This window comes from Primulina huaijiensis, chromosome 7, assembly GCF_012295235.1.
Source record: "Primulina huaijiensis isolate GDHJ02 chromosome 7, ASM1229523v2, whole genome shotgun sequence".
NCBI lineage: Eukaryota > Viridiplantae > Streptophyta > Magnoliopsida > Lamiales > Gesneriaceae > Primulina > Primulina huaijiensis.
The window spans coordinates 16,665,204-16,690,977 of record NC_133312.1 but is presented as its reverse complement, the minus strand read 5'-3'; the positions used below and the strand labels follow the sequence as shown (position 1 = coordinate 16,690,977).

At 37.2% G+C, this 25,774-nt stretch overlaps 1 protein-coding gene across 1 annotated transcript; it reads right to left on the bottom strand.

The window, feature by feature from the left end:
• Positions 1 to 281: 281 nt before the first annotated feature.
• Positions 282 to 8,305, bottom strand: LOC140980936 (altered inheritance rate of mitochondria protein 25). The gene is made up of 12 exons (XM_073447060.1): positions 8,135 to 8,305; positions 7,123 to 7,735; positions 5,003 to 5,089; positions 3,651 to 3,692; positions 3,487 to 3,531; positions 2,968 to 3,033; positions 2,812 to 2,868; positions 2,642 to 2,703; positions 1,887 to 2,007; positions 1,514 to 1,585; positions 1,329 to 1,435; positions 282 to 536 (listed from the first exon to the last, which is right to left on the bottom strand). Exons 2-12 carry the CDS (start codon positions 7,663 to 7,665, stop codon positions 506 to 508), a joined length of 1,233 nt encoding a protein of 410 aa, XP_073303161.1. The 5' UTR covers positions 7,666 to 7,735; positions 8,135 to 8,305; the 3' UTR covers positions 282 to 505.
• Positions 8,306 to 25,774: the final 17,469 nt, after the last annotated feature.

Sequence of the window (25,774 nt, the reverse complement as noted above, 5' to 3'; positions counted from 1 at the left end):
AAAACAGTTAAAAGTAAAAGAATTTTGAGTAAAAACATGATTTCTCTTAAAGCTATCAAAACACGGTATGCTCATCGGGCCGACTCGCCTCCCACATTAAATAGAAAGTGAAGTTGGCAATATCCCAACACTAAAATGCAGGCCGCCAAATCTAACGGTGGGTTGCGACCTACCCTGCTTAGTCCCATCAAATTCAATACAAATTTGGCTCTAACCCGTCGGACAGGCCTACCCCATCTCGCTACTTAAAATAGATGGGTTGAATTGGTAATTTTGCGACCCCTCAAATTGACCGTGGTAATTTCTATGGCACGCCAATCTCAAAAAGCACAATATTATGTGTGCATACAAACACAAGATATATTCCTGTTTTCAGTCTGTTTTCAATATCAATGACTTTGAATATCACTTTACGTTCAGAAAATGTCATCACAATAATCCAACTTGAATTAATGATTGTAACCATTCTGCACATCTTCAACAGACTGCTCGGTGTGTAATCTTTTTAGTCATCCATGACCATAAAAGGAAATCCCCTGCAAAGAGAGTCGAGATTAACTACTTAACAAGATAATCCAATTTTTACTAACATTCATCAACTGAATCAATGACGAAAGCAAATTTGGATGGATGATAGTTTTACTTGCCCCCCTAAATTTTATCATTCACATAAATGGTGCCTTATAAAAGGGAACATCCTTATAAAAGGGAACATCACAAACGACATGCACAACTAGAATGCCATAGATATGGATGGATTTGTAGAACAAGAAGCATACAAAAACTATGATACAGTGTGTTTGCATACGGTTAATGATAGCAGAAAATAAGATTGTGATAGACATACATAGCCCCGAAAATTATACGAGGGCTAACAATTACAGGGATGACTAGTTATCGGAATATTATTTAAGCAAAATTGTTTCCATAAGATATCAGAAAACATGGTGCAATACGCACCTAGAGGACAACAAAATTCCAATAGACAAGGAAAAATATCAAAAGGGGTGAAGAGGGAAATTCTGTTGTTCTTTTCCTCCCTCGGAGAAGGAAAATATGATTAGCTTTGTAGAAAAGGTTCTTTAGATATCATAACTCTTAGATCAAAATAAGTCATCAAAACATAAGAAGATTTCAGTTTGCGACAAAATAGCCTAGATCAGGCAGCGCATGCCAATTTTTCTTTTTTTATTTTTTCTTTCAAAAATAACATAACTTCCATATGGTTTACATGGCCACATGGGTGGTGGTGTTGCCAGGTTTAGTTGAAAAGCATTTGATTTTCTATGTCTAGTACTTAGAGAAGTAATATTGATTAATTATCTCACCAGCCTCCATGCCTGGAGAAGTAGTCATTATCAAGTGAAACAGCAAGCGCCACAGCTACTGCTCTCTTTGACAGAGTCAATGGACGAGTTACACTCAATTCTTGGATCTACAAAACACAGATGCATAATTCAGGGGAAAAAATCAATTTATATAAAAAGTAAGGACCATTTATGTGCTGATTTACCCCCAGAGAAGGACCAACACCAGAATCAGCACTTCCAAATCTAATCACATACTGACCAGCATCTGTGAAAATCTGCATTAAATGAGCAGAAATAACTTTTAGACTTTACCCGCTTTTCTTTTTGGAAACGAGAAGTAAATTTTAGTGATAAGAGTTCAGCAACAATTCATGTGTCAGCTTAAGCAGCCTACCACATAACTACACCCATCCATTCTAAAGTAACGAGGGTTAATAAATAACTTTTAACTCAAACTAAACAGTTGTGTAAGACAGTAATGTGTACAAACATTTTTCACTTTCTAACATTAGAGAACGGAGTTTCTCATCTCTTACTCAAGTTAAGTTAATTATTCGGTTTAAGCAAGGAAACAACCTCAAATCCAAAACCCCTCCAATCACGATCAATTTCAGCCAACACATTTCCTTCAATGTCCTTCAAAGTGAATGTCCAGTTCCAAAAGCCAGGATTTTCAACCACCGCAAACTGCTTATTTCTAAAACACAGAAAAACCCTACAATTTTGTTAGAATTCTAACTAGTTTCTAAAATTAAGATGAGACAGAAAAGTTAATTGCGACGGTTGAGAAAAATAACTAGAATTATAGTTTTAGTACCGAGTAAAATAACAGGATTAAAAGTTGAACTCTTACAGAAGTCAACCAATAAATCTGGTGGTGGCAAACCTAGTTTGCCAATTTTATAACGCCTGCGAGGTTGTAGCACAATCCCTCACTCTTGTACCTTTTTACCTCTTTAACAAAAAAGTACGAGGCCTTGACTTATTAACCTTAACTTGGCCATGGCTTTTTCAAAAGACAAACACAAACACTAGGGCCCCAGCCAAAAAAGTACAATTCCAGGCCAAAGTGAAAATCATCTTTATCGGAAAAAGAGAAATATTAAGAATGAAACATCTTTGAAAATATATATGCAAAGAAACTGACTTTCAACATTCAGAATAAAGAAGGTATTAACTTTGATAAGAGTTGATGTATTCTACAATTGTCAGACAATTATAACATGAATCCGGCAGTTTGAGTAGCTTACAGTTTAATAGCAGAATTATCCTCTGACCAACAAATAATACCACTGACATACACAATGGAATTGATCAATAAGAAACATTACCCCAAGTACAAATCATAAATTCTCCTCCAGAGATGCCATCTTCTGTGAACAACACCAACTTCCTAACAGAAATAATTTAAATTTGAGAAGATAACTTTCCAGAATTTTTTCCATTATCTGGTCAAATACAATTTAAAAGCGACTGTTGAAGAATTTAAAATCAATCATACTTGCCCATTTATCTCTGTGTAAATTGAGCTGGTGATCCACCAAAAGGGCCTCCTAACCTACTTGCGAGCAGTGAACAAAACAAATATGAAGAACAAGAACAAGCTTAAAGTTCTGGGTGGTGAAGAATGAACAAAGTAAATGTTAGAAGTCCTTACCCTAAAGAGCTCATTGCCTAAACCATCAGTTATGTAGGCTACAAAAGGGCGCCTCAATCGAAGCAACTACAAATCAATGATGATAAAAGCATGACAACCTCACCTTCTACAGAAAACAAGGATTCCATCTAAAATAAAAGTTAACAAGCAGATACAGAAGATAAAGCCACAACTACCCACCAAATTAGTTTCAATGAAGCAAGGTTTATTATTTTACCAGATGGTTTGCATAAAGAACACCCATCAGATACAAACTTTGTCATCATATCAGTACATCCAGAGAAACCAACGATCATGCAGTTCCAGACCAAAATTCTTACCGTAACACATGTTTCCATATTTCAAAGTAAAAATTTAACCAAACTGTATGATAAAAGAACTGGTGGAGGTACTAAAATCAAACATCATGACAAGGTCACTGAAACTAAATTTATGATCGAACGTCACGTCACAAAGAAAGGAAGAAATAGAACCCGAGGCTAGCAAATAAAGTGGTATGAAAAGCAAATTGCTGTCTACCTGTCTTGCGATGACGTTACTCTGCTCACGAATAAAACCTACAGGCTACAAAGAAATCATTACAAGTAAATTATTGCTACCCAACGCTATGTAAATATCTTATTTAAACCAAAATCTAATTAATGGCAGAGCAATGATTAAAACAAAATACAAAATCCACGTACTGACTGTGGGTAGAAGACATCCACCACAGCATAACGATTTTCCTGTAATTCCACGATACTGTTATTTTTCACAAAAATGACAGGGAAACAATGAATGAAACTTGAGGAAGATGTCTCAGACATCGGTAAAGATCAACTAGTAAATATTTTAGCCCATTAAGAATTGAGACATTATTTCATAGCTCCTCATCATGGCAGTTGAATACTGCTGAATACTGTTGTAGCTCTGAAATTTTTTTAGGCATAATGTTGACTAATATTAAGTCAATAAAGATACAACCAAGCACGACAAAGGGTAGTTTGATTTACCATATATGTGTACAAGCACCTTATTTGTGTTAATTTTAAACAACTTAAGTGTAAAATTATGTTTTCGATATTCGGCCATTAAGCAGACCATTTTCATAATGTTACAAACGCTTTGCATGATGTAATTATCATACACTCAGATAAGACCATCCCAAACATATATCTAGTGTTCTGCAGGGTGTGTTGCAGTTTTTAAAGCCCACACTTTTCCTTCAACTGTTATTTAGAGGGGTCTTTTTGAAGTATTAGTTACTGACTCTAGAAATATGGAACAGAGACTTGGCAATTAGAGTTTAGGATCTAGGGCAACAAGAGTGAAGAACAATCTTCTTCTTCTCTACTGCACATGAAAATTGAAATTTCAGTTTATTTTTTATTCTTCTCAAAGAATCGCATAAATCTTTTTCCTTCAACATCAATTTAGGTTCCCCATCCACTCTGAATATCTTTCTCGTTTTTAATTTATGATTGCCAACTCTGTTGAAATCAGATTCATTAATAATTAAATGCACAATATTTATCAGTTGAAATTAGCCATATGCAATTATTTTTCAACAGATCTTGACTCTGGAAATTTCAAGTTGCTGGTTATGCTAGTCAGATGTTTACTGAAAGCGATGAAAGTTAATATCCATAACTATTTCATGTTTATCATAAACTCACTCATGGTGAACATATGTATTCAATATGAGAGAAGCACAAAGATTTGGGTATCACTGCAAATTTTACTAGGAAAACTAACATAATTCTCATAAATTTCACGTAGCAAAATGTGCGAGGAGCAAAATGAATTTGATTTTTATTGGATCTGAGATAAATAAAAACTTTGAGCATACATAAATATGTGTCTTGCGTTTATACATGCAAGAACAGAAAATTGTTGAAAAATGGGTTATGCCCCAACATTCCTCTTCTGCTGGTCTTGGCAAGGAGTAGGTACAGACTTGTTGCTTAAGACATAATAATCTATCTGTGATTTACAAGAAGAACAACAACAGGAATTCGTAGAACAGGACAGAAATAGATCAAGCTTCAAGAATCACCTGCTCAAAACCAAGAACCAAATTGGCCCACTCTATGTCCCTGGTAATCAGTAAATTGGATCTTGCAAGAAGAGGTTTAACTATAGCCTGAAATAAATTAGGAGAAAGTCATCTCACCTCAGAAGATTGCAAGAATGTGAATGTCAGTTGAATGAGATGAACAAGAGGCTGATAAATCATTACAATTTACAGAATTGATAATGCCTATAAATATGTACACTTTTCTATTCGATCATATTTATCATCAATCATATTTCATAATTCCAAGCTTTCACGTATTTATTGTACGCGATCAAATTCAAGGCATGTGGCTTGCCTCCTACACCAAAGTTTCGCATAGTAAATTTCAAATGCTCATCTGGTAATTACCATGAAACACAAAACACGAATCAGTATCCAATAAAAGTTGGATCAACATGTACAATTGAAGATAAAAAACAGAGGAAACAGAAGCAATGCATGCAACTAAAACAGTAAAGAAGTGGGAAGAAGCAGATCAAAATTGATATGTAACAAAATGCAAGGTATAATAAAGTTGTGACATTATAGTGAGAAAGGTATCTTAAGGAACAGATAAACCAGAGCACTTAAGGAATAAGTCCAACAAGAAAAATACCGCACGCTGGTCCATGTAATCTTGTTTTTCTTTTCGTTCTAATGTGCGGATTGCTTATCCGCTTGGTATAGACCTTATTATAAGTTTAATAAATTAATGTTTCCTATAAAAAAAAAAAAAAAAGCAGGAGACTCGAATATTAATTTTTGGGCTCTTTTCAAATTGCTTTCTCACAATTAAGAATAAAAAAGGCCCAAATTTAGATTCATGTGAATAAACCATGAGAGTAACAGGGAGCTAATTAATCATGTGATCAGCATAAAGAGTAATTAGTCTAACCCGTGTACATGAGTAATCACTAAGAAACAATTCTAAAATTGAGTTTCTGAGGAGCAATTAAAACCTTATATTGTGCACTTGTCCAAACTAAATGGATAGTATTAGACAAATATGACCTATTACAGCAACCTCGTTATAGGTCATACAAGTATCAACCTTGCAAAATTATTCAATTTAATAATTAGTCGCTGTACATATTGCAGATTGTCACAAGCAGATTGTTTTCTGTTAATCATGGATGCAACTTGTGAGCCTAATTTTTAAATGAGAGGAGGGTTGTTAAGTATGTACCTCACTTGTCCCCAAGGGTGCATTTGGGCTGATTCATTTGAAATCAAGCATTTTAAATCCATTGCTTTTGTTTGGATTATTTTACTCAGATATAATCGATCCTCATTTAACACATGCATCAATAATTATCATGACATCAAAGACGTCAAACATTGATGACGTTTAAAATCCAAGTCCCGAATCCTTTTCCTAAATCAAATCACTCCATCCAACTCAACCTAAAAGAATTTGTCAATTTAAGTAGCCATAAGAGTTTTAGGTGGGCGTTGAAAAAGTGAATTTTTTAAAAATGTTTATGTTTTGTCCTTGAGAACAAAAATTTTGGGTAAATGGTATTATGAAATTACTTTTACATAAGGAACATTGTTTAAAAAATAAATTTGTCTTCCAGTGAATACAATACACTATATGGAATTCACCGAAGAAAAATTGAATGAATAAAGGATCATTATTCATCTGCTTTCTTTTAAAATTCCCCACACTTAACATTCTATGTGACTTGAAATTGGGACCTCCATCTTAGTAAACCAACTATTCCACCTTTGGAAAAATTACTAGCCACAAATTGATGCCAGAAATGAATATTTGGTATCTGTTCTTCGGACCATGATATAGAAGGAAATTCATTTGAAACTGCAGACTCCAGTCCATAAGCGGGATCAGCGCGGCAGTGGAGCACATGAGAAATCTACCCTCATAGTTTGTATACAATATCCTCAACACAGTGATTATTTTTCATTTTGTCGTTAAAAGGAAAATAAACAACGAAAAAAAGGTGCAGTGCCATCGAAGAGACTTACACAAGCAGGAAGATATTTTTGAAATAACTGACACACATCATGCACTAAACAGCTTCAGCAGAGAGTCAACCCCCTTTTTTCAGAGTGAGAACTGGTTATGACTTACGCATACCACAAGAGAAAGGTAATCTCACCTCTTCCGAAGACGTTGGTTCCAATATACCAGTGGCAGACTGGCTGGTGGGTGGCTGCTTCCTGTCCGAGTTATCCTTGTAATAAGCCTTTTCAGCTGCAACAGATGCTCCTGAAAACAACCTTTCCAGCGGAACTTGCAAAGAACCTTGGCCAGAAGAAAATGTTTGGTCGTGATCATAATATTTAAGTAATTTGTTTCTAGTTTTTCCAACTGACGACTTAGGCTTCTTTCGATCAGCAACCCAGAGTTGCACAAGAAAATCTCTACTCAAGTCTAGATCTTCTTTCGCCCTCGGCAAGCATTGACTAGAAGTACATATTGAATGTTTCTGAGGAACCGAAACAACGTCCATACCATGATACGGCAGCTTAAAATTCCATGACATATTTCCATCCTGAGTGCATCCTCCCAGAAGCTGTAAAGATGAGGCCATAGCACACTTCTGATCCTTTTTCATCATCATACAACGAGATATGCTGTATCTGGCTCGCTCTACTGCATTACACAATCCCTTCGACCAGTTCATTCGACCAAGAAGCATAGATAAGAAACTAGAAATTGATAACGAGGCTTTACTGGCTCCGACAAAGAAAGTTCAATTTTTAAGCAATCTACAGAAAAGAACCAAAATCAAACTATTAAAGGCTACCTGTGACAAATTATATGCAGAATGTTGTGATCAATGGCTTAACGTGAAAATAAAGTATAAAACATATCAGCGTAACTCGCATAAAAACTGAACACCCAGAAGCATTTCATTCACACAAATCAAAGCACACTCCTTACACTTAATAAAACTTAAAACTCCTAAAATGGATTTCAATTTACAGAAATCAAAGCCCCTTGCTTCCACTAAATAATTATATAAAATCCAACAAATGCCCCCCATAGTGTATGAGACAAATGTATGCATTTCGATTAGGGTCGTATTCAGTTTAGTGAAATCGAAGAGATAAAAAGGGAAAAACAGAATAAAAGTATGTGAAATCTTGTTAATCATTAGCTATTACCATGTCTTACTGGGAGATTTTGGTAGAGTAGTAGATTAATTTTTCTTTCGAGCTTTGCAGTTATTGGTACTTGGATTTTGGGGGATGACGGTATCAGAATCGACGGAATGCATAGAAAACTGGAAAATTGAAATGTAGGAAGACTTGGACTTGGAATTTGTTTAGTTTAGGCGGAATCTCCAGTTGTTTGCTAAATATAGTGAGTAAAAATGATTTGATAAAAATTAAATGAGATTATTTTTAAAATTCTAATCATATTATTAACTGAATTTATAAAATAATATATTTTATCAAAATATTTGAACGGTAAATTTGAAAAAAATACTTAAATGTATCTTTGATTTAAGATTCAATACTTAAGTAAATTTTTTTATAAATCAATATTCGACAACACTACAAACTTAGTTTTAAATCCTTACAAAGACAAATTTACATTTTTGCTCTTTTATTATTTAAATAAATATATAATTTTCTCCACCAAAATAATTGTGTCTTCTCCATCTACCAAAACAGTATCTAGCCTAAAGCCGCAAGTGATCTTAGAAACCAATCGCTTATGGGGTTTCAGATAGTTGATTTTGCTTTTTTAATACTACAAATGTTTAAAAAAATATTATATTTTCGAACAACCACCAAAAATTCAGTTATTGGTGGTCTGTTCATAAAAAATGTATTAAGATGACTTAACTTATTCATGTCATTTATTTTTACAAAAACATAACTTCTCGATCATCATGAAGTAAGATTAAGTACTTATTTTGACTTATAAAGTATCTATTTTGGGATTTCAGATTCTTGATTTGACTATTTGAATACTCCAGATGTGTAACAAAATACTGGATCTTTGAGCGATCACCATAAATTCAGTCATTGTTGGTCTTTTAATTGAAAATACATTTAGATGACTTATTCATGTCATCTAATTTTTTGAAAAACACAATTTCTCACTCGTCATGGAATAAGAAAAAATACCTATCTTGACTGATAACATACCTATTTTGGGTTCCATATATTTGATTTGACTATTTGAATATTCCAAATGTTTAAGAAAATACTAGAGTTTCAATTAATATTGAGTTACTTTTGTTGGTGTCATTTATGAAATTAAAATGTGATACCTAAATTAGTTGTAACGTCCAAAACCAACCTACGTAGATCATATGCAAGCAAATAATTAAATTATATAATTATTTTATTTAAGTGATTTTAAATGATTATTTGATGCATATTATATGATTAAAGGTATGATTGCATGATTATATGGCAAGATTTCATGAAATTGTGGATTTTAACCGAATATTCGATAATAGGCTAGGGAAAAGAGACCAAGGACGACGGAGATAAAAATAAATATTTTTCATTAAATGTTTTCAAAGTTTCTTAATATGACTAAAAATGATTAAATTTTTCTAAAAATATTAGAGTTTAAATTATTTTACGAGACAAGCTCGATTTTATCCGGGAAGCCGGTTTTGGGCAAACAAGGGATTTTAAAAATATCAAATGCATTATTTTTAAAAACTAAATTTTATAAACTTTTGTTTTTATTAATTAAGTTTTATTGGTCCAGTAGAGTCTAGGGAGGATGGCTAGGGGTTGCGTCAGGGGCTGGTGCAGGCCGGCTCGACGGTGGCTCGAGCATAACGTGAGGGAACTCGCGCAGCATGTTCTGTGCACAGGGGCTTCTCGCGTGGGCTGGGGGGCTCATGCGTGGTTCAGGGGGGTTCGATTGGATCCCTAGGAGGTCTGGTCAGGTGATGGCTCGAGGTGGCTTGAGTGTGGCTCGTGAAAAAAGCAAGAGGGCTCGAGGGAATAGGGTAGGGTTTGAATTATGGCTAGGAAAAAAAAAAAGAAAACGGTTGAACCGTGGTCATTGGGCGTGGAGTCATGGTTCATGAGGATATTTTAGGTATAAAAAGTTTACGTTTAAAATTTGAAAAGTTAATATTAAAGTTTGAATTAATTCGGAAATAAAACGCTTCACGAATTAGTAATTAAGGAATTAAATCGAAATCCTTGAAATTACGTCGAATAAAAATATCTAAAATTTAATCTAAACTTAAATAATTATTTGGGATGGTCTAGAGTCAATAAAAGTAAGAAAAAGTCACAAAGGAGAAATTTACGTCTAAGGGCAAAACGATCATTTTACACCTGGGTAGTACGAAAAGGCTTGGCAGCGTCCCGAAGGATCATAACGCATGAAAAATGATATAAAATGATGATTTTGATGAAAATGTGATATTTTATGATTTATGCTAAAACTGTACAATTTTTTTTACTGTTAAAATGCTATTTTTGGAAAGTCATGATATTTTATACTTTAAAAAAGAAAAAGGAAAAATATTTTGAGGGAAGTGAATTGACTGTGACAAATGATATAGAAGATATGTGGGGGATCCGTTTTAAGAAGGAACGGTGAACTTACAATTTTATGGGAATGTCTTGAGGGAAAAGACCCCATAGGGAACCCGTTTACGGGACAATGCCCGAGAGAGAACCCGACGAGCGTATTTCCATGGCGGTGCCTAGTGCCCGTCCCCATGCGCTATGGTGAGCTAAGACTGATTAGTCGAACAGAGGATAAAAGGCTAGTCACTTTCAAGGATCAAACTTCACCCAAAATGATAAAGGATGCAAAGCTTTACGATTTTACGATTCATGATTTATTTATGCTTAAATTTTATTTTAAATAAAAGTATGATTTTAATGCATGTGCTTGTTTATGTATTATTTATTACTCCTGTTTAGAACGTGATGAGTCATTAGACTCACTAGGTTTGAATGATGCAGGTGATGATGATATTGAGAGAGGCGCTGACGCTTGAGTGGATCAAGTTCAGCAGTACATTCCCAAGGGACATTTATTTTCCGCACTAAATTGTTAGACAAAGTTTATTAGAGATTTTATGCTTTATTTTGAAGTTAATTTTGATCATGTTAAAGGTAGAATTTGAATGTTTGGTAATTGACGATTTTAGGGAATTTATGGACTTGAGATTCAAATTGTTAAATTATTTTGATTTATAGAAATTGTTGGGTGCAATAATTGTCCCTGCTGGGTAGAGCGATCGAACCGTGGAGCTTGAGCTGCTGTGCGGTTTAAAAGATTTGAGTTGCACCATTACCACTATCTATAGCTTTTGGTAAAGCGGCAAACACTCGTTCCTACAATTGGTATCAGAGCCAATGTCATGGGTTCGATTCCCATTGATTGCAAGGAGTGCAATTATTGGGAGGGAGATTGTTGGGTGCAATAATTGTCCCTACTGGGTAGAGCGATCGAACCGTGGTGCTTGAGCTGCTGTGCAGTTTAAAAGATTTGAGTTGCACCATTACCACTAGCTATAGCTTTTGGTAAAACGGCAAGCGCTCGTTCCTACAGAAATGTTAAGTTATTTATAAATGGTGATTTTCGAATTAATAGATAATAAAAAAATTAGTAAAATTTCAAAGTTAAAAAGTAAGGGTCGTTTCATTGGTACAAAGAGTATCTAATTCGAATCTAGGAATATTTGATTTTATTCCCTAAATACCATATCCAATTATTTACGGATGTCAAAATATAGTTTGAAGTTAATATTGAGTAGCATTGATGATGACATTCGTAAAGTAAAAAAGTGAATTCGATTTTTTGAGGATGTCAAAATATTTAGTTTGAAGTTAATATTTATAAGATATTGCTATTACCTTTAAGTTTTGGTGATCAACAAAATCAAAACAATATCTAACTGTTTCAGGAAACAACCGCAATCTCTCTTGTAAGAAAACTTCAAAAATGGGAATTTTAGAGCTCAAGGGAAAAATGATCATTTTACGTTCTGGGTAGTACAAAAAGTTTAGCAGTGTCCCGAAGAATCATGATGCATTCTAAATGATATTTTAAAATGTTTATGATGAAAATATGGAATTTTATGATTTATGATATACCTGTGCAATTTTTACTGTTAAAATATTATTTTTTGAATGTGGAAAGGACACGATATTTTATGATTAAAAATAAAAAGAAAAATATTTTGAAAGTTGTGAATTGACTGTGACAAAAAGTGTTGGGGATCGATATAGAGTTTAAAGGGGGGTGAATAAACTCTTTCTTTGTTGGATGTTTTTGCAAAGGGTGCTAGAATCATGTTAGAGATTATAGCTTATCATGTTCGATCTGGAGGCATATGCAATTATTTAGCCATGCTGCATCTGCATCAGTATAGCGCCTAATCCGAGCATAGAAGCATCGGTGTACAACACAAAGTTGCATTGCCCTGATGCATGGCTAAAACTGGCACTATTATAAGATCTTGCTTCAAAGTGTCGAAGCTCTTCTCGCAGTCAGTACTCCATAAAAACTTGACATTCTTGTGGGGGCCCGTGCTCCTGATTAATATTTAATGACCAAACAACCAGGATTTCTTAATTTAAACAGCGAAAGTGATTAAAATTTTCCATTTTGGGTCTACAGAAATTTCAGCATGACCTATTCGTAAACATGACATCCCAAAAAAAAATCAAAACATCACAAATAATATTTTTATACTCGAAATAAAGTCATAACATCAATTCACAACATATAGCCGCACTGGCCAGGACTAAACACATGCAGATCCGGCAAGGCTCAATCACACAACTATCTATTCAAAACATCTTAAAAATAACAGTACAGCTACACGGGGCATCTCCCCGGTAAATGTATGACTCCATAATATAATATATATATATATATGGGAACTCTTAATCATGACTCGATGACTGGGCACCACTACCTGACGCTCCACCAGACGCATCAAATCCTCCTGGATAACCTGCTATGGCATCAAAAACAACCACAGCATAAAAAGAAACGAGGGGTCGGGCCCCAGTACGACGAACCCATAATATTACGACAAATATAACTGACATGAAATAACATCAAGTAAAATTTGATGCAATGCAATGTAATGCAATGCGTGAAAGGTAACAACTGATAATGGATACCAAACGGAGTCCAAATGAATCGCATCAACAATAATAACAATGGTCACCCATGCCAGGAACGTAGCAACGCAACATCAAGTCGCCACGCATCCATGCACGTAGCATCGAGGGTACGGGAGCTACCTGCTCAGCCCTCATGCAAGTCATCAGGAGTGCTAATCCTACCCACCCGCTCCATCGATGACGCAACAACTCGATAGATCAATAGCAATATCAATAGTAATCAAAGGAGTCAAGGCTCGAAATGCTATGCACTAATAGTATCAACACAAATAAATTCATGAATGCAATAACATATTCACAGAAGCACATAAGGCACGCCACAACGCATTACAAAGTACTTAACGTCATTTCACATCATATAGACGTCATAATAAAACAGTTCATGCGTACCTCAACTGACTTTAATTTACCACAAAATAGCTTAAATATTTCTCGAAAACTCCAATCCTGTGGCAAAATTATTTATTGCACATCAATTTCTATCTTAGTTAAATAATCAAGGAATGTATAGAAAGTAATTCCAAAATTCACACTAAATTTCTAGAACTTATAATTTCAAATCACAACATCTTAACGGTGTCCGAATAGCGCATGTACAGCTCAAAAGTCGAAATATCCCAATTTATAAATCTGAAAATTTGAAATTCAGCAAACTAAATTCTGAAAAAGTCGATATATACCTCGAATCTACTCAATAATTCACCTACAATCAATAATACAACATATATCAATTGTTGGAATTCGAATTATTCAACATACCCAAAATTTCGAAACCCTAAATACCTCAAGGCTTCGAAGTAAAGCCCTAGGAAACTTAAACCGAGAGTTTACTCACAAATTCCGGCGAAAACGAGCGGCGGTTTCCGACGGCTCGAAAAGTATCGTGAGATTTCTGTGCAAAATGGGTATCAATGTGTAGCTTGCGACGAGAGCTATCCGAAAATGTATTTCATTTAATTTTTCGGCGACCGGAGCGGCTAGAATCGAAGGTCAAAGACACGAAAATGGTGAAGGGTCGAGAATGATCGGGAAATGCGGAGAATTGAAGGAGAAAGAGAGACGTGTACAGTGTCTGATATCTTTTATTATTATATATATATTTTCTTTTTTTAAAACTTACTTAATGACATTTGGGCTGGGTTTGGGGAACTGGGCTCTTACATTCTCCCCTACTAATAAAAGATTTCGTCCTCGAAATCTAACGTACACAACATTTATACAAAATTGGTTTATAAACATTTACCACTGATAGTACATAGGGAACTCAGAATACATGGAATAATTTATTACATTTTCAAACAAATGAGGCCATTCCTGACGCATCTTAGCCTCTAATTCCCATGTAGGTTCTTCTCTCCCATGTCTACTCCATTGCACCATAACCAGTGGAATCGTCTTATTCCTCAGTTGCTTCTCTTTGCGATCAAGAATTTGCACTGGATGCTCAAAATAGCTAAGGGAACTATCCACCTCCACCTCATCAGTCCTCAAGACATGAGAAGGATCCGGCTCGTACTCATCGTGTATCGCAGACAAACTCTGGGGTAAGTCCAAACGATAAGCCAAAGTGCCAATCCTCTCAACAATCGTATAGGGACCAATATAACGCGGAGCTAGCTTCCCTTTACGCCCAAATCTCATAATACCACGAAACGGTGATACCTTCAAGAAAACCTGATCGCCAACCTGAAATTCTAAAGGCCTACGCCTTTTATTAGCATAGCTGGCTTGACGATCTTGAGCTGCTTTCATTCTTTTCTTGATCATTTCAACCTTCTCTTTCATTTCTTGTATAAATTCTGGCATAGATAGCTGTCGTTCCCCTACCTCTTCCCAGCATATCGGGGATCTACACTTTCTACCATACAAGGCCTCAAATGGTGCCATCCCGATGGTTGCTTGAAAACTGTTATTGTAAGAGAATTCAACTAGAGACAATGATTCCTGCCAACCACCAATAGAATCCATCACGACTGCTCGCAACATGTCTTCGAGTGTCTGAATGGTCCTCTCAGACTGACCATCTGTCTGTGGGTGATATGCAGTACTCATCGCCAACTTTGAACCCAATGCTGATTGCAAACTACCCCAAAACTTCGAAGCAAACCTGGGATCACGATATGATACTATGGTTACGGGCACACCATGCAATCTCACTACATGATCGATGTACATCTTTGCCATTTTCTTATAAGTACAAGTACGATAAAAAGGAATAAAATGAGCTGATTTGGATAATCTATCCACAATCACCCAAATCGCATCACAACCACGATTTGAACGAGGCAGGTGTGTCACAAAATCCATAGCAATGTGCTCCCAATTCCACTGTGACACTTCCAGACTATGTAACATACCACCATGTCTCATTCTCCAAGCTTTAACCTGTTGGCACATTAAACATTTACCCACAAATTCAGAAATCTCTTTCTTCATGCCTTCCCACCAATAATGAGATTTCAAAATATGATACATCTTCCTGATTCCTGGATGAACACTGTGTCGACCACAATGAGCTTCTCGAAGTATAGATTCTTTTAAATCTATCACATTCGGAACGACAAGTCTACCATTATAGCACAGACATCCATCTGAAGCAACACTGAACTTATCTGATTGATCGGTCTGAGTCAATTCTTTCAATCTATGAACATGCGGATCGGTTTTCTGTGCTGCTTTGATTTTAGAAACAATCTGTGGTTCAATTTGAATAGATGAAACTATAAAGTAGTCTCCCTTAGACTGGTAAGTCCATCCTGAAGTTCCCAAATGCTCATGAACTTTTGAAATAGTCAAAGATGCCAACATTTTAGGCTGAACCTTTCTACTCAGAGCATCTGCAATTTGATTCATTCGCCTTGGCTGGTATTGAATCTCACAATCAAAGTCTTTAAGCAATTCCAACCATCGACGCTATCTCATATTCAAGTCGGACTGTGTGAAAAGATACTTCAGATTCTTGTGATCAGAATAAATCACAAATTGCTCACCATACAGATAATGACGCCATATTTTTAATGCAAATACAATGGCAGCAAACTCCAAATCATGAACTGGATATCGAGTCTCATGTGGCTTCAACTGACGAGAAGCATACGCAATCACTCGCTCATGTTGCATCAAAACACAACACAGTCCATTTAGAGAAGCATCTGTACATACAACAAATCCACCTGAGCCTGAAGGCAAAGCTAACACCGGAGCTGTGGTCAATTTTTCTTTCAAAGTTCGGAAACTAGACTCACATTCCGCAGTCCAGACAAAACGTCGATCTTTTTGTGTCAGCTGGGTCATAGGCCTAGCTATTCTAGAAAATCCCTCAATGAAACGCCTATAATACCCAGCTAATCCCAAAAGCTTCGAATCTCAGACACACTGGTTGGTTTAGGCCAATTGATAACAGCTTCAACTTTACTAGGATCAACAGATACTCTTTGTGCTGATATAACATGGCCTAAAAATAAAACTCTGTCCATCCAGAACTCACACTTCAAAAATTTTGCATACAACCGCGTTTCTCTGAGTGCTGAAGGACTAGTGTCAAATGTTCTTTATGCTCTGTTTTTGACTTATAATAAATCAAGATATCATTAATAAATACAATAACGAATCTATCGATGAATTCCCGAAATACATGGTTCATTAAATCCATAAACACTGCGGGTGCATTAGCCAAACCGAAAGGCACAACTAAGAATTCATAATGCCCATATCGTGTCCGAAATGCTGTCTTAGGAACATCTTCCTCTCGGACTCTAAGCTGATGATATCCGGAACGAAGATCAATCTTAGAATACACAGAAGAACCCTGCAACTGATCAAACAAGTCATCAATACGTGGCAGAGGATATTTATTCTTCACAGTAGCCCGATTCAACTTCCGATAATCGATGCACATTCTCATCGTTCCGTCTTTCTTCTTTACAAACAATACTGGAGCTCCCCAGGACGACATACTTGGTCTGATATAGCCTTTCTCTAGTAAATCCTGTAGCTGTTCCTTGAGTTCTTTTAACTCTGTTGGAGCTAAACGATATGGTGCTCTAGAAATAGGATTCGTCCCTGGCATCAATTCAATGCTAAGATCTATTTCTCTTTGAGGTGGAAAACCTGGAATCTCATTAGGAAATACATCTGGAAAATCCTTGACAACGGGAATGTCTGAAACTTTCAATCGTTCTTCCTGTGTTGCATCAAGAGCATAGATAAAAAATCCTTCATTGCCGATTGACAACAACCTGAACATTTCCATTTCAGATACTAATGGAATTCGAGACTGTGAATCATAACCATAAAAATTCCATTTGCTGCCATAATACGGTCTAAATCTGACAACTCCATGGAATCAATCCACAGTGGCTCGATAATTCGTCAACACATCCATACCCAGAATACAGTCAAAATTAGTCATGGCTAATTTGATTAGATTTGTTATCATAATATTACCCTCAAATCTAATCATACAGTTCAAAACTATCTCACGGGACATCAAATATACACCGGCAGGAGTAGCAACTGACATAGTATCCAACAAAGAAATAGTAGCAATCTCATGCTCATCAACAAATGCATCAGATAAAAATGAATGAGATGCTCCTCTGTCTATCAATATGCGTGCAGGATAGTCAAAAACATAACAAATACCTGCAATCACTCCTCCTGGTGCATCCTGAGCCTGGTCCTGAGTCAAAGCATAGACTTGGGCTTGCTGTGGCCCTGGAAATGGCTGCTGAAATGGACCTCTGGGAGGTGGGTAACTCGACTGCTGAAACGATTGGGTAGGAGTATAAGGTCTAAAGACTGGTCCACGGGGAACTTGGCTAAACTGTTGTGGCTGGAACTGCTGTCTCCCTGCATTAGGACATACCCTGGCGTAATGTCCAACCTGACCACAATTATGACAAGTCCCTTGAACTCCTACTCATTGGGAACTAAAATGTCGACCACCACATCGATCACAATGCACAGTGCTAGACGTCCCAACAGAACCTCCTCCTCGTGCACTGCCTGAACTGGAGGAGCTGGATTGAGACTTCTTCTTGAATTGCTTTCCTTTTGCCTTGTACCTCTGCTGTTTGGGCTGTTGGTATGACTGTACAGGCTGATATGGAGGTAAATCCACTGGCATTGACATACTACTCCCAGATCCCTGAGAAACATATGATGGACCTGGCTGTGGGTCTTCTCTGAGTAAACTTGCTTCAATTTTCTTCGCCTTTTCCACTACTTGAATATACGTATTAGGCGATCCAGTCATTACCAAAGTATGAACAGTCCGCTGCAACCCGTGCAGAAAACGTGATAGTTTAGCCTGATCATTCCTAGCAACATGTGGAACATAGGGCAAAAGAGCAGAAAAATGTTAAGCATATTCCACAACTGATTTATTGCCCTGCACCAGCTGATTGAACTCTTTTTCTTTAACAGCATAATATGATGGTGGTGCATATTCTTGGGTAAAGTGAGCACAAAAAGCATCCCAAGTAATAAGTTCACCAGAGTCCTTCATTGCTTCTTCTGTGGCTTCCCACCAGAGTTGTGCGCGGTCCTTAAGTTGGTAGATGGCAAGCTTCAATCTAATATCTTGGGAATACTCCAACAATTTAAATAGATGATTTATATTTTTCAGCCATCCTGCTGATTTTTCTCCACTCTCGTTGCCAAAGAATTTTGGAGGACGTAATTCTTGGAACTGAGAAATTATTAACTGCATTCCTCCAACTTTCTGTGTCAGCTGTTCCACTTCTTGCTCAATCGCTACCTGTCTAGCTCCAGGTCGAGGAGGTTCTTGGTTCACTTCTTCTTCAACATTTTGAGCGACTTGACCTCGAGGTCGACCACGTCTACCTCTAATGATATCTGCAAGTCCTCGAACATTTTGCGTTCTTTTCCTTTTCTACCTCTTCCTCCAGGTGCCATTCTACAAGACATGAGGATTAAATTCACAGGTAGATAACAGGTAAAAGAAAGTTATAGGCAAGTTCTAAACTACATTTCATGCCTAATCAGCTAGTCATTCTAACGCAGGTAAATTCAAGCAAATCTCACCAAATAATTCAAATAAGAGCAAATAATCAAACACATGGACAATCATGTTATTTGTGTCTAGACTCAAGTGCCCTAGACTCTAATTCGAGCATATACCAGTTACGCTCTGATACCACCCGTGGGGGCCCGTGTTCCTGATTAATATTTAATGGCCAAACAACCAGGATTTCTTAATGTAAACAGCGAAAGCGATTAAAATTTTCCATTTTGGGCCTACAGAAATTTCGGCATGACCTAATCGTAAATAGGACATCCCAAAAAAAAAATCAAAACATCACAAATAATATTTATATCCTCGAAATAAAGTCATAACATCAATTCACAACCTATAGCCGCACTGGCCAGGGNTGTATGTATATATGTATGTATGTATGGGAACTCTTAACCATGACTGGGCACCACTACCTGACGCTCCACCAGACGCGTCAAATCCTCCTGGATAACCTGCTATGGCATCAAAAACAACCACAGCATAAAAAAACGAGGGGTCGGGCCCCAGTACGACGAACCAATAATATTACGACAAATATAACTGACATGAAATAACATCAAGTAAAATGCGATGCAATGCAATGTAATGCAATGCGTGAAAGGTAACAACTGATAATGGATACCAAACGGAGTCCAAATGAATCGCATCAACAACAGTAACAGTGGCCACCCGTGCCAGGAACATAGCAACGCAGCATCAATTCGCCACTCATCCATGCACGTAGCATCGAAGGTACGGGAGCTACCCGCTCAGCCCTCATGCAAGTCATCAGGAGTGCTAATCCTACCCACCCGCTCCATCGATGACGCAACAACTCGTTAGATCAATATCAATATCAATAGTAATCAAAGGAGTCAAGGCTCGAAATGCTATGCACTAATAGTATCAACACAAATAAATGCATGAATGCAATCACATATTCACAGAAGCACATAAGGCACGCCACAACGCATTACAAAGTACTTAACGTCATTTCACATCAGATAAACGTCATAATAAAATAGTTCATGCGTACCTCAACTGACTTTAATTTACCGCAAAATAGCTTAAATATTTCTCGAAAACTCAAATCCTGTGGCAAAATTATTTACTGCACATCAATTCCTATCTTAGTTAAATAATCAAGGAATTTATAGAAAGTAATTCCAAAATTCACACTAAATTTCTAGAACTTATAATTTCAAATCACAACAACTTAACGGTGTCCGACTAGTACATGTACAGCTCAAAAGTCGAAATATCCCAATTTATAAATATGAAATTTTGAAATTCAGCAAACTAAATTCTGAAAAAGTCGATATATACCTCGAATCTACTCAATAATTCACCTACAATCAATAATACAATATATATCAATTGTTGGAATTCGAATTATTCAAAATATCCAAAATTTCGAAACCCTAAATACCTCAAGGCTTCGAAGTAAAGCCCTAGGAAACTTAAACCGAGAGTTTCCTCACAATTCCGGTGAAAACGAGCGGCGGTTTTCGACGGCTCGAAAAGTATCGTGAGATTTCTGTGCAAAATGGGTATCAATGTGTAGCTTGCGACGAGAGCTATCCGAAAATGTATTTCATTTAATTTTTCGGCGACCGAAACGGCTAGAATCGAAGGTCAAAGACACGAAAATGGTGAAGGGTCGAGAATGATCGGGAAATGCAGAGAATTGAAGGAGAGAGAGACGTGTACAGTGTCTGATTTTTTTATTATTGTTATATATATTTTTTCTTTTTTTAAAACTTACTTAATGACATTTGGGCTGGGCTTGGGGAACTGGGCTCTTTCATTCTTCTAATGCGTTCTTCAGCTCAACCCATTCCTTTACTATTTCCAATTTGGATGGGTCAACCTCAATGACACTCTAGAAATGACATGCCCCAAAAATACCACCTTCTCTAACAATTTCACACTTGCTGAATTTTGCAAACAGCTTACGATCCTACAATACTTGCAATGTGGTACGCAGATGCTGGCCATGCTCCTTCTGGTTCTTCGAATAAATGAGGATGTCATCGATGAATATGATGACAAACTGATCCAAGTAAGGCTGAAATACGCGATTAATGAGATCCATGAAGATCGTTGGAGCATTTGTCAATCCAAACGGAATTACTAGGAACTCGTAATTCCCATAGCAAGTTCTTAAGGTCGTCTTGTGCACATCTGCGTCTTTCACCCTCAGCTGGTGATACCTAAAGCGAAGATCTATCTTAGAAAACGTAGAAGCTCTTTGCAATTGATTGAATAAGTCCTCAATCAAAGGAAATTGGTATTTATTCTTCACTGTAACTCTATTCAGTTCTCGATAGTCGATGCAAAGCCTCATGCTTCCATCCTTATTCTTCACAAATAGAACTAGTGCGCCCTAAGGTGAGCAACTATGGCGTATGAAACCTTTATCCAATAGCTCTTGTATATGCTGTTTGAGCTCATCCATCTCTGAGGGTGCTAGTCGATCCGGTGCCTTGGAGATTGGCACGATACCCGGCATAAGATCAATAGAAAAATCCACCTCGCGCTCAGGTAGGATACCTGCAATGTCATTAGGAAAGACGTCCGGAAAATCTCTAACAATTGGGACGTCTGCTACTGTCTGACTGGTAGCATCAGGGGCTGAATTTCTCTCTAAGAATGCCTGACAGCCCATAAGCATAAGCTTTCTCACCTGAAGACATGATATCATCTGTGGCGTGCTGTGCGTCCACTTGGCTCGAATACAAACTCATCCTCAACTAGATAAGAGATTCGTTCGCCCTAGTTTCTCCCCATGGGATGTACCAATATTGTTTGTGAAGAAGAAAGATGGGAGTATGAGACTCTGCATCGATTATCGAGAGCTGAATAGGGTGACGGTGAAGAACATGTATCCTTTGTCAAGAATGGAAGATCTATTCGATCAATTGCAAGGAGTTTCAATATTATCGAAGATAGATCTTCGATCAGATACCATTATTTGAGGTAAAAGAAGCAGATATGCATAAGACGGCTTTCAGGACTTATTACGGACATTATGAATTCCTAGTAATATCCTTTGGATTGACGAATGCCTCAGCGATCTTCATGGATATCATGAAACGCGTATTTCAGTCGTATCTTGATCAGTTCATTATCATATTCATAGACGATATTTTAATCTATTCGAGGAGCATAGTCAGCACCTGAAAATAGCGTTACAGATACTGCAGGTCGAAAATTTTATGCAAAGTTCAACACGTGCGAGTTCTGGTTGGAAAAGATGGTGTTCTTAGGCCACATTATCTCGAGTGATGAAGTAGAGGTCTACCCAACCAAAGTCGAGACAGTCAAGGAATGGTCAGTGCCTAGAAATACAACGGAGATACACAGTGTCTTAGGCTTAGCAGGCTATTATTGTAAATTCATCAAGGGCTTTTTTCCATTGTAGTGCCCTTGACAGCATTGACGAAGAAGAATATCAAGTTCATATGGGGAGCTGATTGTCAGGACAGCTTTGATCGGTTGAAGCAAGCTCTTACTACGGTACCAGTTTTAGCTATGCCATCAGGACAAGGAAAGTATGTTGTACACATATGCTTCGATGCTAGGTCTAGGCGTAATACTTATGCAGCATGATCGAGTTATTGCATATGCGTCTAGACAATTTAAAGTACATGAGAAGAATTATATGACTCTTGACCTTGAACAGCAGCAGTTGTTTTTGCTCTGAAGATTTGGAGACATTACTTGTATGGCAAGAAGTACAAAATCTTTACTGATCACAAGAGTCTCGAGTATTTCTTCACCCAGAAGGAGCTGAATATGACACAAAGAAGATGATTAGAGTTTGTGAAGGATTACGATTGTGATATTAGCTACCATCCTGAGAAAATTAATGTAGTTGTAGATGCTTTGAGCAGAAAAACAACAGTCTTAGCCAAACTATCGGTATAGAAACCTCTTCAGACGGAGATTCAGAGGTCCAATCTTGAGATGTATACTAAGGGAAAGGCTCCAAATCTATCTACTCTAACATTGCAATTTACCTTGAGAGATAGAATTCGAGCCGAGGAAACTAAAATGAGAAGTTACAATAATGGAGACAGAGGGACGAGCTAAGGGCCGGATGTTATATTCAGTTGAATATGGTATTGTCGGATACAAAGGCCATCTTTGGATTCCTAGTTTGGATTCTGTTAGAGTTGAAATCTTGACATAAGCCCTTAATACATCATATTATATACATACCGAGAGTACAAAGATGTATAAGGACTTGCAGTTACTGTATTGGAGGCCGGGTATGAAATGAGACATCATACGTTTTGTATCTGAATGCCTAACTTGTCAACAATTAAAGGCAGAACATCAGAGGTCGGCATGGATGATCAGAACACTTTCTATTCCTGAGTGGAAGTGGGAAAACATTACTATAGATTTTGTAGTGCCCTACCGAAGACAGTAAAGGGCTTCAATGCTATTTGGGTGATAGTGGACTGTCTCAATAAATCAGTACATTTTCTGCCAGTAAAGACGACTTTCTCCATGACGTAGAATGCAGAGCAGTATATTCGAGAGGTAGTCAGACTACATGGAATCCCAGTTTCCATAGTTTCTGACAGAGACACGAGATTTACTTCATCTTTTTGGAAGAGTCTGCATTCTGCTATGGGAACGAAGCTACTGTTCAGTACAACATTTCATCTTCAGACAGATGGTAAATCAGAAAGGGTGATACAGGCTTTAGATGATTTATTCCAAGCTTGTGTGATCGATTTTTAGGGAAGTCGGGAGCGAAGCTACCTCTAGTGGAGTTCATCTATAACAACAGCTTTCAGTCGTTTATAAGAATTGCTCCATATGAGGCACTCTATGGAAAGAAATGCAGATCACCTATTCATTGCGATGAGGTAGGAGAGAGAGCTGCGATGGGACCATAAATTGTTCAGTATACGATAGATTTAGTAGTCAGAATCGGTGACAGGATAAAGGCCGCACAGAGTCGACAGAAAAGTTATACTGACAAAAGAAAAAGGGATCTCGAGTTTGCAGTTGGAGACCATGTGTTTGTGAAAATAGCACCTATGAAGGGTGTAATGAGATTTAGCAAGAAAGGCAAGCTTATTCCAAGGTTCATTGGATTGTTTCAGATCCTAGAAAGAATGGGAGCATTGGCTTATCGAGTGGCGTTACCACCTAATCTTGCTGGATTTCACAATTTTTTCCACGTTTCTATGCTTCGCAAGTACAAGTCAAATCCTTCACATGCGCTGAATTTTGAGCCACTGCAGCTTACACAAAACACATCTTATGAGGATAGGCCTACTCAAATTTTGACTTGACAGGAGAGCAGGCTGCGGAATAAGGTGATAAAGATGGTCAAAGTCAAGTAGCTGAATCACTAGGAGGAAGAAGCTACTTGGGAGGCCGATACTGATATGAGGAGTTGTTATCCAGAGTTTTTCGATGAGTCATAATTTCAAGGACATAATTTTATTAGGAGGGGAGAAGTTGTAACGTCCAAAAATCCGTTTATGTAAAATGCATGCATTAAAATTATTAAATTGCTAATTTATTTTAATTAAATGATTTTGTATGCATGAATGATATATTTTGAATGACTAAATAATTAATTGTGTAGTTTTGCATGATTTCATAATTAAAGATTTCCAGGCGAATATCGATGGTTGGCTGAGGACAAAAGACCGGAGACGATTAAGGTGTTGGAGATTTAAAAGTTTAATTTTATTTTTAAGAAACTAGTTATTTTAAATGATTTGAAAATTTTAATATTTTTAGAGTCAAATTTAAATTAATTAGTTGGAGTAAGAATTTATATAATTTATATGGGATTTTGGAAATAGGTGTTTTTAAATCTTTTAATTTGAGGCCTACAGATTTTATTAATTTTAATGGGCCTAATTAATTATTTAAAAACTATGTGTTCTTCCTTCTAGCAACGAACACTTGACTCCCTTGCATCCTAAGATAGGTTTTCTGGTCGGTTTTGTCGAGAAAAAAGGATAGAAATAGTCCTCTGGTCTTCACCAACGCTCCACCGCACCGATATTCGTATTTTTAGCGTTTTAAACGCAAAAGCACGTTCTAAACCCTTCTTTTTCAATCATTCAAACTGTATTATGCATGTTTAATGTTTTGTTGCAGGAATAACGTCTGTGATTTCGAATTTAAAAGTTGTAACACATTATATATCATATCAACGTTTTAACGAATGTTTTGGACGGTTATTGATGCAAAGGAATGTTGTTGCCATAGGGGACTTGTGGGAGGGATATCTAGGTGTTATATGTATGGTTTTACAAGGTTTTAGTCGTCTGGAAGTCGAGCCAAAGGGCTGGGAGGTGGACCACAACGGTTGTCGCATGCGTGGTCTCCTAGACGCCGCGCGGCTTCGTTCCCCTTCGAGCTTCGCCTTCGGGTCATGGTCGGCCAGCGTCTTGTGGCTGGAGAAGTGCTGCATAGGGGTTTGGTCTAGGGTTGAGGAGTGCCTAAGGTTGTGGTTAAGGGCTGGAGTCGGGAGGGGTTCCGTGGAGTGCAAGGGTCAGTGCATAAAAGCTAGGGGCACGCAGGTTGTTGGCAGCGGCTTAGGCTAGATTTTAAAGACTTCCAGCTTGTGATGAGAGGTTGAGGTGCTCGTCTAGGGGCTGGTATGCGTC

Bases quoted from the DNA above. Each gene is read 5' to 3' on its own strand.
- LOC140980936 (XM_073447060.1), bottom strand. From the start codon at position 7,665: ATGCTTCTTGGTCGAATGAACTGGTCGAAGGGATTGTGTAATGCAGTA. The intron at 5,090-7,122 runs GTGAGATTACCT...AATTTATTTCAG, and splicing joins AACCAACGTCTTCGGAAGAG to GCTATAGTTAAACCTCTTCT. The intron at 2,869-2,967 runs GTAAGGACTTCT...GCTCGCAAGTAG, and splicing joins TAGGCAATGAGCTCTTTAGG to GTTAGGAGGCCCTTTTGGTG.